Below are 12,760 nucleotides of genomic sequence, written 5' to 3' on the forward strand. Positions count from 1 at the left end.
AGTTACCTTACCCACTCGACGTCTTATGGTGAATTCTATTATTTGGTGATCACTGTCCCCCAGGTGACCACCGATCTGTAGGTCTCCTACCATGTCATCCCCCATTGCCAATACCAGGTCCAGTAAGGCATTCCCCCTAGTGGGACCATGTACCTCCTGCGTCAGGTGGAGGTCCTGTACAGGAACCTGCGTGAACGGTGGGACTTTGCTGTCTGCATCTCCCAGCAGATGCCTGGGTAGTTTAGTTCCCCCATGACTACCGTCTCCCTAGTTATTATGGTCTCTGAGAGCTGCCTCAGGAGCCCCAAATCTAGTTCTTCCCCTCGTTATGGGGGTCTGTAGCAGACCCCTACCACCAAATCCCTTTCTCCTTGACCTCCATGTAACCTAACCCACAATCCTTCTACTTTCTCCTCCTCCAATTCCATTTTGATAAGGGTCAAATTATTTGATAAGGGTATTAAATTACTTTAAGTAGAGGAGAAAAGTGAATAATATTTGAATATAGGCCCAAAGGTTTATTAAGTTTATTTGAAACAATTTAAACCTTATTGGAAACTATTTGGATGATGCTGATTGCAAGAAAAGATTGCTAAGCCGTGTACTCATAACATAACTCATGTGTATAGAATAGTGGAGACTGTTAATTGCATAAAACTTCTTTTCAAAGCTTTTGAGTAATTATTGCTCACCAATTGGACAATATATTGAATGCATGAATTAATATCCCAGTGTCTTTGTTAAACATTTCCGGAAACATGAGACCTTCCCATGAATTAGAATAAAGTGTTGAAGAGTGATCTTAAAGGGAAATCTAATGCAATTTTTGAATACTGCCATTTGAGACATTTCATTTCTTTTTCTCCTTTGGTTTTTCTAAACAGGAATCTTCTGAGTTGTATACAGGAAATTGATTCCAGGGTAGATGCTGCTGGAGAGTATAATGTAGCATTTCCTCCTCAAGATAGCATTCAGCAATGGACGGACAGACTGCAGCATCTTGCTATGCAGTGTGTCATTGTCCTTGAGCAACTGTCTTGGTTTATACAGTGCTGCCCAAGACAACCATCTTTGCTGTGCAGTGACGATGAAAGGACAGCTATAAAAACACACATTCTCCAACGTAAAAGAACCAACCAGAGTCTGGGAAATACCCAGATGGGAATACCTGACCTGATTCCATCAGAGCTAATATATCTGTCTCCAGTGACTGCAGATCATCTGCCTCCTGGATGTAAGATGCGAAACCAGGATCAGCTGTGGCAGCAGCTGGCTGCTAAAGTGACTGAGATGCTAGCCGAGGTTAAGGCAATGAAAAAAGATGTGGACAAAATAAGACAACAATCTTGTGAAACCTTATTTCATTCTTGGTGAGTCCTGTGTTGAGTAGAAGGGATACTGTTTCTGTGCTTTTGGATGCTCGTGTAAGGTTTAAACATAATATGCAATGTGCATTTGAAAAAGTTTGCTACTTTTTAAAATATGTTTTTAAAGAATGTCTGAAAATGTATTTTGAAAATATTTTTCAGCTTTTTTCCTAATGAATATTTTGAGTTTCAAGTTTAGTTTTTCAAACAACTAAATCTTTTAAATAGTGCAACCAAAAGTTTTTCCTCTTAGCCCAGCTTTTGTCTTTGGTCTCCTGTAATATTCCACTAATTTTCCAATTATTCCCAGAGGTCCAGGTGTTAGGCAAGATCTGAATTTCTTTCTGTAAAAATATAAAAACATTTACTTATTTTTTGTTTTAATGGAAATTTTCAGGTTATGTTTGCATATCATAAAGAAGCAAATCAATACATTACATTGTTCTGATTCTAAGTCTACTACTTTTTCTTCTTTCAGAAGAACTTCTTAAATTACTGGGGTCAATAGTAATTGTGCCAGACAATCTTGACTTTTGTAGTTGCCGTATTTTTGTGCGTGCCGTAAAAATACCAAGCCTTTTCTGTGAAGTTTTTATTTTACTATTTTTGTACATTTAACTCTTTGGGTCCTTCCTTGATTGTTTGACTTCCCTATTGTAAGGGTGGTATCAGTTGCATCCAGAGAAAAAGCTGTTTTTTATTTATTTTTTAATTGGACCTGAAAATATGGGGTTGACTTCTGATTAAAACAGTGGAAAATGTTCCTTTATTCCTTTTTGTCGTCTGTTAAAGCAGTATTATGGCTGCCATCAGTATTTGTTGCTATGGTTTTTAGAAAGTTAGGGAAATACATATAAGTAACCTCCATTTCTAAAGGTTTAATTTTGAATGGAAGTTTTCTTCTTTCAATATTGTGACCTTTCTTGTTACAGGAAAGATTTTGAAGTTTGCACTTCAGGACTGAGTTGTCTATTGAAAGTGTCCTCTCAGTTACAGGGCTTAGAGTCCCTGTTTGTTCTTCCAGACGTGGAAGGTGGGCAGTGTGCAAGGCAGATGACATTAATCAAGAGCCTAGAATACATCCAGGAAGAGGTTAATAAAACTGCAGTAGAATTTGCTACCTGGAAAGAACAGCTTCTCACTCCCACATCAGACTGTGGTGGTAAGGATAACTCCTTTCTTTTCACAACATAACTTAAATAGGAATTCAAGAAACGTGGTAGCTCAGTTACTTGAAGACAGTTACACAAGGCAAATGTGCCTGAGACACAAATTAAAGATAGTTTATTTTCATCAGGGATCTGGGTTTTCTGTTTCCAGACGTCCCCCTTTCCCTGAGGAAAATGCAGATTTCTCATTTTAACGGAGTAACCCTCAGATTTTGCACTTTTGGCAAAGAACTCTCTCCAGGCTGGCAGAGTTCCTGCCTGCAAAGGGCTGGGGGGGAGCGGGAGGAAGGTGGTCAGGCAGTGGGCACCATGTGCATTTATAGATAGGTATGAAAAACTTTGCTTAATGCCTGCCTGCTCTGTTTGCATTTTTACTTGGTAAGTGCTGATAATCAACCAGCTTAATAGCAGAGAAAACATCTATTGATTTAGTTGAGCTTCAAAAGGGCTTCATTACCCTCAGAAATATTGCTAGTTAGACTGTTAGTGCCATGTCTGTGTCCATGCCAGTCAGCTGTTCTGTTGGCTTTTGTCTTCTGTGAACTTTTTTCACAGCTGCACACTGAGCCAAATCTGTCTTTTAAAGAATATTTCTAGCAATGGGCAAACCTCCTATTTTGGATAGTCCTTGAAATGTTTAATGCTTTACTGAAACATTTGAGGTTCTGCAGTCTCTTCCCCTGCGCATACTTTTGAAGATCATTGTGGGCATGTGGGCAATCTGTTGCTTTGGGCAGCCTCTCTATGGCAGGCATGGGTAAAACACAGTCTGCAGGCCAGATCTGGCCCACCAAGGGATTTTGTCTAGTCTGCAGTGGGTCCCTTGGTCTTACCAGGCCCAGGTGTGAGAGGCAGTCTGAGCTGTGGTGTGTACCTCTGGTCCTGCTGCCCCCGGGCATGCAGCAGGGCTGGAGGGGCACAGCAGCTGGACTCCATGTCCCAGCAGCCCTAGCGGCAGCGGCTCCTTCCAGCTGCTACAGCTACCAGACTTAGCCCCACTGCCTTAGCACTCCAGCCCATTTGCCCTGCATCCACCACTGGGGGCAAGACCCACGGGCTGGCGGGGAGCAGCACCCAGGAGTGAGATGAGTGGGCAGGGCTTGGGAGACCCCGGGACCTTGGGGTAGCAACATCATGGGGCCAGGGCAGTCACAACCCACTACCCACACACCCTTGCCTGGTGCTTGTCACAGGGGTGTGCAGGCAGCAGATGGCAGTGCTGCCCAGGGCCTGGCCCTGCACTGTTACCACTCTGCAACCTGCCCCATGATCACAGCCTCAACCTCCTGTCCTGCTCCCAAGCACTGCATACTCTGGTCCCATCCCATATATGGAGTTTTGGTGCACTGTTGCATTGTGGGGGTTCTGACCCTGCCCGCGACAGCTCAGCAAAACTCTCTATAGGCAGGTCCAGACGAGCATACTTGTGGTATGCGACACCACAGACATTTCTGTGTGGCTACACACCGCACATAACATACATACAGGCATTCCCTGCCCTGCTAATTTGCAGTGAAGGGTTTATTTTTTTGGAGCAGGGTTTGGTTTTTTCTTGACACCAGATTTTGCTGTCAAAAAAAAAAAAACATGCCTGAAAAAAGCCAGGCAGTGCATGTGGCAGCAGTGTGCTGCTGCCCAAAACTGGAGCCTGTCTAGCCAGAGCCACGCTCCTGCTGCCGGATTGCCACCGCTAGAGCCCTGTGAGGCCCCCAGGTAAGGCTTCTGGGGCCAAACCAGGTGCTGGCCCCAGCCTCCTCTACCTCACCTGGTGCATCATGCTGCACACCAGAGTGTGGGCACGAGCGTTCCCCAGGGAAAAGTAGCAGCAGCACGTTGTGCCACTGCTATTTGTCCCTAGAGAAGCACAGCACACTTGTCTGGACACGCTGTATGTGCCTCACGGGCTCACATAATTGCCCACCTCTGCTCTATGGGGTCTATGACGCCTGTCCAGTTAAACTTCCCATGCAGTCCTGGTGATTGTGCATTGGATTCCAGAGCCTTTAAAGAAAGTGCTGAAACTAGAGCCTCTAAAACTAAACCACGGTAGGGTTGATTAGACAGCTCCTTAAACTATAAAATCAGTGCTCTGCTCCTTTTTTTTTTTTTTCTCTCAATGAATCCTTTGGCCTATTCCTAATAATGTCTCTCATCTGCCCCTGGAAAGCTGTTATCTGTCTTCATTTAAATAAGTGCCAGACAGCCTTATGTTTAGAGCAGTGTTTGCCATGTGTAAGAGAGGTTGCCTTCTAGAGAAATTCACTGTTATCATGGAAAATTATGACTGTATTTTTTCCAAAGGGAATCAAGAATCAGATGAAAGTTTTGTAGAGCATTTCTCAGAGCAAGTAGAAACTGCCATCTGTGTTGTCCTGTGTGCCATCCAGTGCTTGGTAGAGAGAAAACAGGAACAAGGAAAGGAGAAAGAAAAGTCCCCAGAGGAAGATGGTAAGTCTGTGACCTTAGCCAAAAGCGACAAGGGAAAATTGTGCACATGTAAAACGAGTTATGCTTGCATGTGTTCATTACTGGTTACTCCAGACTGCTTTATCCTGTTAACTGGAACTATCCATAGAACCTGCTAGGGATGGGGATTTATTGCTTTGAGCTATTATCTTGAATCTCAAAGTTGGGTTTGGTAACTGTTTTTCTGTGCTTCTACCAAAGAGGAGGCAGCTGACAGACTAAAAGCCGGGCATTTAACTAAGCTCTTGGATGAAGACCTCTCTGCTGATCTGAGTTCTTTGCATATGCAGAAAATCATTTCAGCCATTTCAGAACTCTTGGAGAGACTGAAATCTTATGGAGAAGACTGCACACCAGATAAACACAAGGTAAATTCATTCTTTCCTTAAAGTCATTGTTTTTATGGTCCCAAAGAACATAAGATTTAACTATGGTCTATTCAGTGTCTCTGCATCACCGGTAGCATGTATTGCTAAAATTGTAAAAGTCCTTGCCATATGAAAAGTAGAAAACCATTATAACTGTAAGGAATTAGAATTAACTGTGTGAAAAATATTTTCCAAAAAAATTCTGTTAATTTTAGGCTTAAAATAAATTACTTATTTCAGAACAAGTCACTAAGCTCTGCACAGTTACCTCAAGATAGGCTGTTGTAATAATTAATTATTTCCAGAATGCAGGGTTTTAGAAAGGCACATAGTAAACAAATTACACTAAATTTATGAACCAGACACGTTGGTTCACCAAGGCAGAACATGCCTTGAGCACCTCTGTTTACAGTCTCTCTTCTTGGCCTCTGTCAAGACTCATTTGAAATTATATAGTTATGTCAAATGCCTTTTTTTGTTTTTCACTTAACTGCAGTTCTTCAATCAGTCCTGCTACTTGCTGGTGCGTCTGTTGCCCATGCTCTGCAAGTATTCAGAACTTATCCTCTTCTACCTCACGGTTTCCTTGACATCTCACAGGAGTACTGGGAAATTGCTTTCTGTTTTAACTAGTATATTCACGGAGCTTGCTCAAAAGGTAAATCCCTGGGGACATTGTAGGATTGATATTAATCTTGCATACTATATTCAAAGGCCTAGGATGGCTTAATTATAAAATTAATTTCTAGCTGTACTTGTTTAACATCTGTAAAGATGAGTAAGAAAATTTAAAGCTCTGAATGTTTTCATGATTTACTTCTTGTTGTAACTAGCAACAGTATAGTCACTGTGTTGGTACAGTGTGCAATCATGGGAGGCATACAAAAAGGTTAAAGTTTTTCAATCTTTTTCTAACTCTTGCTAATGAAGCAACTCATTCTAATCAGGTTTATTGAGACTTGGGCAGATTTGATCATTCTTGGAAGAAACACTCTGTAAACCAGAGTAGGTCTAATATGAGGAAGCTGGTGTTCAAGTGTGTTCTTGGTTAAAGGGATGCAGGTTGTAGCCATGTTGGTCTGCAGGCTGTTGGTCTGTGTTGTTGATTAAAATGTTCTTTCATCTTGCCATTACTTTAATTTTGAATTAGATCGATAAAAATGTTTGCCTTTAGGGATTTTGTCTGCCTAAAGAATTAATGGAAGAAGAAGCAGGGGAAGGAGCAACAGAGTTCCATGACTATGAAGGTGGTGGCATTGGAGATGGGGAAGGCAAGAAGGATGTGAGTGACAAAATAGAAAATGAGAACCAGGTATGTATGCACAATGTTGTTCAAGAGCACCTAAAAACAAATCCTCTCTAGGGAGAAATTGTTGCTTGTTTGAAATCATTATTTGTTTTGATACCATTTGTGTCAAAAGCAAACTGAATGTAAAGTACACATTTGCATTTGTGCCTAGAAATGCAATTTATTGTGAATTTGATCTTTCAGAGTAGCAGAAAGCTGTAATTATAGTATATTTTTATTTGTTTGCTACCAGTCTGTTTTGAAGGATTCATTAAACATATTATAACTACTAATTTATATGATGCTTTGTAAACATCAAGGCATACAAAATAACTCTAAAAAGACAAAAGTTTGCCTTCAAATTTAGGGGCAGTTCTAAAAAATGTAACATGCAGGTTGTAATCAGGTAAACAATTATAAATGTTGCTGACAGTCCATTTTGCGTTTCATATTAGTACAAAAATAGATCTGAGTGTTACCAAGGTGCCATTAAAATCTTTAAGACAAGCCAACTGTAACTAAACCATCAACTGTGACTAAACCATTCAGGTAGAAGACACTCGGCAGAAAGGGCAAGAAAAGGAGAAAGAAGATCCAGACTCTAAACCAGATATTGAAGGAGAGGACAATGCAATTGAAATGTCAGAGGACTTTGAAGGGAAAATGCATGAAGGGGAACAGGACAAGAAAGGTTTGTTACTTTCACTGAAGCAAACCGAAAAGATTTCACACCTGATGCTTCTGAAAAATTGTATTTTGATATGGAAAAGTGTATATAGCAAAATGGTTCTAACAATAGAATAACAATATTAGCATACAAATAATAATAAGTCAGCTACAAAAAACAGCAAATCTGACTCTTCTGTCACAAGTGGGTGGAACTGGAACTTTCTATTATTAAAGGACCTACCAGGGCATTAGTTTACTTCCAAATAACCAGGTTTCTCAGGAAATGCCTTTATTCATCAAAGTTTTACCCATTGAGAAGTAGGCTGCCATTTGCCTTAGCAAAAAGAACTAACTTTGAGCCTCCTGTACTTTGTTAATAATCTGTAACAAGTTGCCATTGACTAAGTATCTGTAGCAAAATACAGTTGGGTGTTATGCAGCAGCGTAATATTATTAGTTATAATAATAGTTAGCTTATCCCTAGCTCTCAAGGGCTATCCCCATTTTATAGATGGAAAAAGCAAAGCACAGAAAGGTGACGTTACTTGCCCAAGATCACTAGTTAAACTGGTAACGGTGAAGAATAGTCCCCATGTGTGAGTTATAGCTTAATGCTTTCTCAGTTTATTAAGCTAGATTGCCTCCCTATAGCACAACGGATTTTAGTGGGTAGACCTAAACAAAATTATTTCTTACCTGTTAAGTGTGCATAGTTCCTCTAGCTGCTGCCAGAAAGGAGGCTTTCAGAGCAAAGTCATGTTTTGGAAACTTTGTGTCAGTGGAGTCATTCTCTTTAAAATAAAAAATACAAGTACTTTAGCAGAATCATGTGGGTTGCCATTGGCAAATAAATTTAGCCTTTTTGCACCTAGAAAGGACAGATTTTGAATATTTTGGATGTAATTTAACAACCTCCTGGCAGACCTGCCAAGAATTGAGGGCTTGGGTTCACCTACAAAATAATATGCATTCCAGAATCATTAAGTAGATTAGACCACCTGGGAAATATTTTTGAAAATGCCAGAATTACTTTGCAGAAGATTTGGGGAAAGGTCCAAGGTGGTATTTAGGTGCTCAGCTCCTGTTTAGCACCGACACCACATTTTGGATCTAGCCCTTAGTCTCATTAGTCGCACAATTTTAGCCTGTACCTTGTACATGGGGATATCTACTGACTTGTGATGATGTCTACAGAAGAGGATGACAGATCAGATGAAGATGAAGAATTGGATAAGCAAATGGGAAATCTTGGTGATGCTGAAGCTGATAAACTGAATGAGAGGCTCTGGGGTGATGATGATGAAGAGGAGGAAGATGATAGTGGTGACAATAAAACAGAAGAAATTGGACCAGGAATGGATGAGGTAAAATAACCACACTGAGATAAAAAGGAAAAAAAAAATTTTTATTGATGCACTGTTACCTAGGGAGTGAGGTTTGACTTGGGGGCAAAAGTAAGTAACCCCTCTTTTGACATGGTGGGAGAAGTGTGTGCAAGAGAAGCAGTGAGGATTTGACTGCTGTCTGTAATTCAATAAGATCCAGTTCTTTATTCTTCATAATCAGTCTTCAAGAGCTTAGTTGGTCCTGACTAATCAGAGGAAAGTGACTGGTCCTCAGCTGTAGCATAATTCAGGAAGTTGCATCCATCCAGTGAAAACATGCCACATTGAATAGAATCAACCTGGAATATTTAGTTCCCACCTGAATTATATGCTGCTGATGCAGTTTGTCCAGGCTTGCTATATATTGGCAATTATCTCTATTGATTGTGGCAAATATAGATTACAGCTTGTGTATTAGGCTCTGGCATTAGGAGGGGCATAGTTTGAGTAGATTCTAAAGGCCTATTTGCTTTGTGTGGGAGATGTTACCTTAGTCAAGAAAATCTACAGGGGACAGTTTGCATAATCAGAATCCTGGATTTTTATTTTTATTTTTTTGCTCCATACTCAGGGTGATTCGCAGCTTGTGGCAAAAGATGACAACTTGGATGCAGGCAATAAAAATGATGACAAAAAGCAGCTGCCAAAGGATGAAAAGAAAGAGGAACAAGCAGAGGATGGTGGAAACCAAGAGAAAGTCCATGAGCAAACTGATGAGGTAAAAAGGATTTAAAGCAGCATTAAGAGCAAGGCATGTCACAGCACTTATTACAAGCCTGTAATATTGTACTTCTCTTGTGCCAAGGTCTATAGTGACCTACTATTGGCTGGTTTAAAAAAAATAGTCTAAAACAGTTACGACTAATGTGATTTTTAAAAAAAGCAGAGATTCTTACTTATTTGCAAAGAAACTGCCGTGTTCTAAAAATACTTCTATTTCTTGTCTTTTGTCACACTGAGAACTTGGTATGTTGTGTATAAATGAAGAAACTTCCAAAACGTTAACCTCATTCCCTGACAAGAATAAACCACACTGAGTACTATTACATATATTTTAATGCTTCAGAATTCAAAACATATATGCATTTGTTTTACCTAAAAATACAAATGGATGGTCAGCAGAAACACCACATCAAAATGTAGTTGGGATGATAGATGTCTTGTCCTTAGTTGTTTTGTCCAGGAATCAGTGCATTTACCACTGTACAGAGTTTAATAGTAAAGAATTAAATACATATACTTAGTTGCATGATGACTCCATGTAGTGCTTCTGTTTTATGACCACAAGTATCTGTAAATTGCTCTTGAAAACCCATCTGTACTGGCTTAAACACTAACAAAACATCGAGCTGCCGGGCTGATGCTGCCCAAAGACTTTGAGCAATAGAGTTCTAAACACAGCAGAGGGTTTTTTGGTGAGGGGAGAATTCATCAGTATGAAGGGACTCAAAGATAAAGCTAGGCTAGCAGGTAGGAAATTACTTTTCTCTGACAATCCTCTCTGCTGTCTAGACAGCTCTGACAGGAGGGTGTGTACTTCAGAAAAGAGATCTTTGCAAGCCAGGATCTATTAACAGAAGTGAGCACCTACACATCCTGACCCTATAAGTCTTTGAGGTTTTCTTATAAGTTTCAAGCTTGCCAGTTTAGTTTGGCCTGCGGACTTGGATGAACTAAACGAAAGTATTATTGACCTGTTTGTCATGCAAAATGCAGTGTCATGTAGTGTTAGCTCCTGGAGAATCACTTTCCCACCTTGTTTTCTTTCCCTTTCCTTTTCACCAATAATATGCTGTTCTCTTGTTTTCCTGCTTGCCAGCGGGAGTATGATGAAAATGAGGTCGATCCCTATCATGGCAAGCAAGAGAAGCAGCCTGAAGTTGAAGCTTTGGACCTTCCTGATGACCTAAACCTAGAGAAGGAAGAGGAGAAGAGTGATGAGGAGAATGAAGGAGAAGGTATAACTGAGAAGCTGTCTTAGCTTATTCTCAGAGGAAAACTAAACTGAAAGTAATGATGCTGAGGAAAGAGGGATGATGAGTTAGATACTGAGCCTGTGCAAACATCACTGTTCCTCAAAAAGAGAAATCTGTCATTAAGTTCAGGGAATTTAAAATGTTAGTTTTACATGCTGGTTAGTTCACAGGACAGTTTTGGCAGTTTGTGTCAAAAAGTAGGACTGGATAAAATGCTCATAATCCAAGTGTACCATTTAACCTATTCCCTGAAATCATTTTAGGTAGGAATGATTCAACAGCTTCCCTAGGTAGACTGCTTTTTGTCCAATTGCTGTACTTCCTGTGATAAAATACCTTCAAATGTTTGTACTTGATGATTAGATGATGGCTAGTAAATAGGAATGCCCCCAGTAGGACCTAATTGGACCCAAGTCAGTTGTAGTTTTGAAGAGAAAATGAGTTACAGAAAATCATAGATTCTTTGTCTACAGTCTGCTTATTTTTTTCCCCTGCCTAGTTGTAAAACGCTAGGCTTTTTTCTTGTCTTTTAATGCTCACTTTCTCTTTGGTTGCCTTCAAGTTTTATATTGCTTTGCTATTCTTTAACTCAGGGGGAGAGAATCCTTTTGATATAGAAGAGAAACCAGTGGATTTAAATGGGGAAGATAAGAATGAAGAGGATACTGAAGATAGAGACAGAGAAGATCAAGATCCAGGGCTAGCAGAAGATAAGAGAGAGGGAGAAGATGGGGGAGATAAAGCAGAGGAAGAAGATGAGGAAGAGAAAGAAGCTGCTGACCAAGAAGGAGGAAATACAGAAAAACAAGAGGAAACCACAGAGGAAGATGTAGAGCCACCAAAAGAAGACAAAAATGAATCTGCTGAAGAGGAGATGGAGAAAGGAGTACTCACTGCTGACCAAGGTCTTCAGCCCCAGGTTGAAAACCATGTTTTTTTTCTATATCAGTGACACCCAACCTTTTTCCCCAATGAGCCAATTGGGCAGTGCCAGGTTCCCCCACCCTCTGGAACCAGCCAATGGTCCTAATCCAGCACCTGGGGCACCATTTGACAGAGGGGTTTAGGGGGGCATGCCAGCCCCAACACAACCCTGCAAGGGGAAAGGAGCTTGACCCAGTCCTGTAGGGTAGAAGCGGAGCATGGCCCAGCATTGATCCAGAAGTGGGGGGTGGGAGCCTGGACCGGCTCCGTGGCAGAAGGGGATGCACACAGGGCTTGGGGTTTGGGAATTTGGCAATGAGGGAGGATGGCCATATTAATGGCCACCTTCCCCACTGTCACGTTTCCAGACCTGTGGGGATCCCCATAGGTCAAATGAGATGGATTAGCAGGCCACAGGTTAAGCACCCCTACTCTATGAATACAATGGCAGGGTGGCATAGGAGGGGCATTTTTGTCTTATTTCTTGTTTAATAAAATATAGAACTGAACAATATTTGTGCACTAATAAGAGGCTTAGGAAATATGTTTTACCTGTGTCAGGAGTGATAGAAGCATGTGAACCAAATCCCAGTGATAGATATTGTGAGTGAAATACTGAAATTCATGCTTTATCACTTGAGTAGAATATACTTATTACTCATATAGCCTGAGTCAGCAGTATTGTTCTCAGACTGACATTTCAGAACACTGAAGCTGTTTGCCGTTACTTCAGGAAGAAGAGGATAAAGGCGATCCTGAGAAGGATGAACAGCTACCTGAGTCTGCAGAGAGAATGGAACATGAAACACTAGGGCAGACAGGAGAAGAAAATTTGCAGAGTGACACAGCTGTTGAGCTGGCTGGAGCAGCTTCTGAGAGAGACCAGGCTAAGGAGGTGATACAGATGGAAATTTCCAGTTGCAACTGGAGCAGTGTTTTATGGGGTTCTCCAAAATACTTAGTTTTAACCCACGGGTATATATTTTGCTGTGCTCCTGATAGCACGTAGGGACTCTCACTTTAGATTTTTCTCCATGCTGTTATGTCTAGGGTAGAGCTGTTGCTACACTTGAAAATGTTATCTGCATATGGAAATCTCTGATTTCGGCAGCAAACAACATGAAGCTATTGAGTCTGAAAGTAGCTGC

At 40.9% G+C, this 12,760-nt stretch overlaps 1 protein-coding gene across 1 annotated transcript in view; it reads left to right on the forward strand.

The window, feature by feature from the left end:
- The window catches only part of MDN1 (midasin AAA ATPase 1), a 143,472-nt gene that overhangs the window by 113,233 nt on the left and 17,479 nt on the right, over window positions 1–12,760 (forward strand). Inside the window, 12 exon segments of the mRNA XM_014518200.2 lie at window positions 885–1,370; window positions 2,300–2,529; window positions 4,838–4,984; window positions 5,204–5,370; window positions 5,867–6,028; window positions 6,545–6,682; window positions 7,208–7,349; window positions 8,522–8,691; window positions 9,284–9,430; window positions 10,532–10,670; window positions 11,282–11,607; window positions 12,346–12,507. Of these exon segments, the coding sequence (XP_014373686.1) occupies window positions 885–1,370; window positions 2,300–2,529; window positions 4,838–4,984; window positions 5,204–5,370; window positions 5,867–6,028; window positions 6,545–6,682; window positions 7,208–7,349; window positions 8,522–8,691; window positions 9,284–9,430; window positions 10,532–10,670; window positions 11,282–11,607; window positions 12,346–12,507 (2,416 nt within the window).

The sequence above is a fragment of the Alligator sinensis genome, unplaced genomic scaffold (genome assembly GCF_000455745.1).
Source record: "Alligator sinensis unplaced genomic scaffold, ASM45574v1 scaffold357_1, whole genome shotgun sequence".
Classification (NCBI taxonomy): domain Eukaryota; kingdom Metazoa; phylum Chordata; order Crocodylia; family Alligatoridae; genus Alligator; species Alligator sinensis.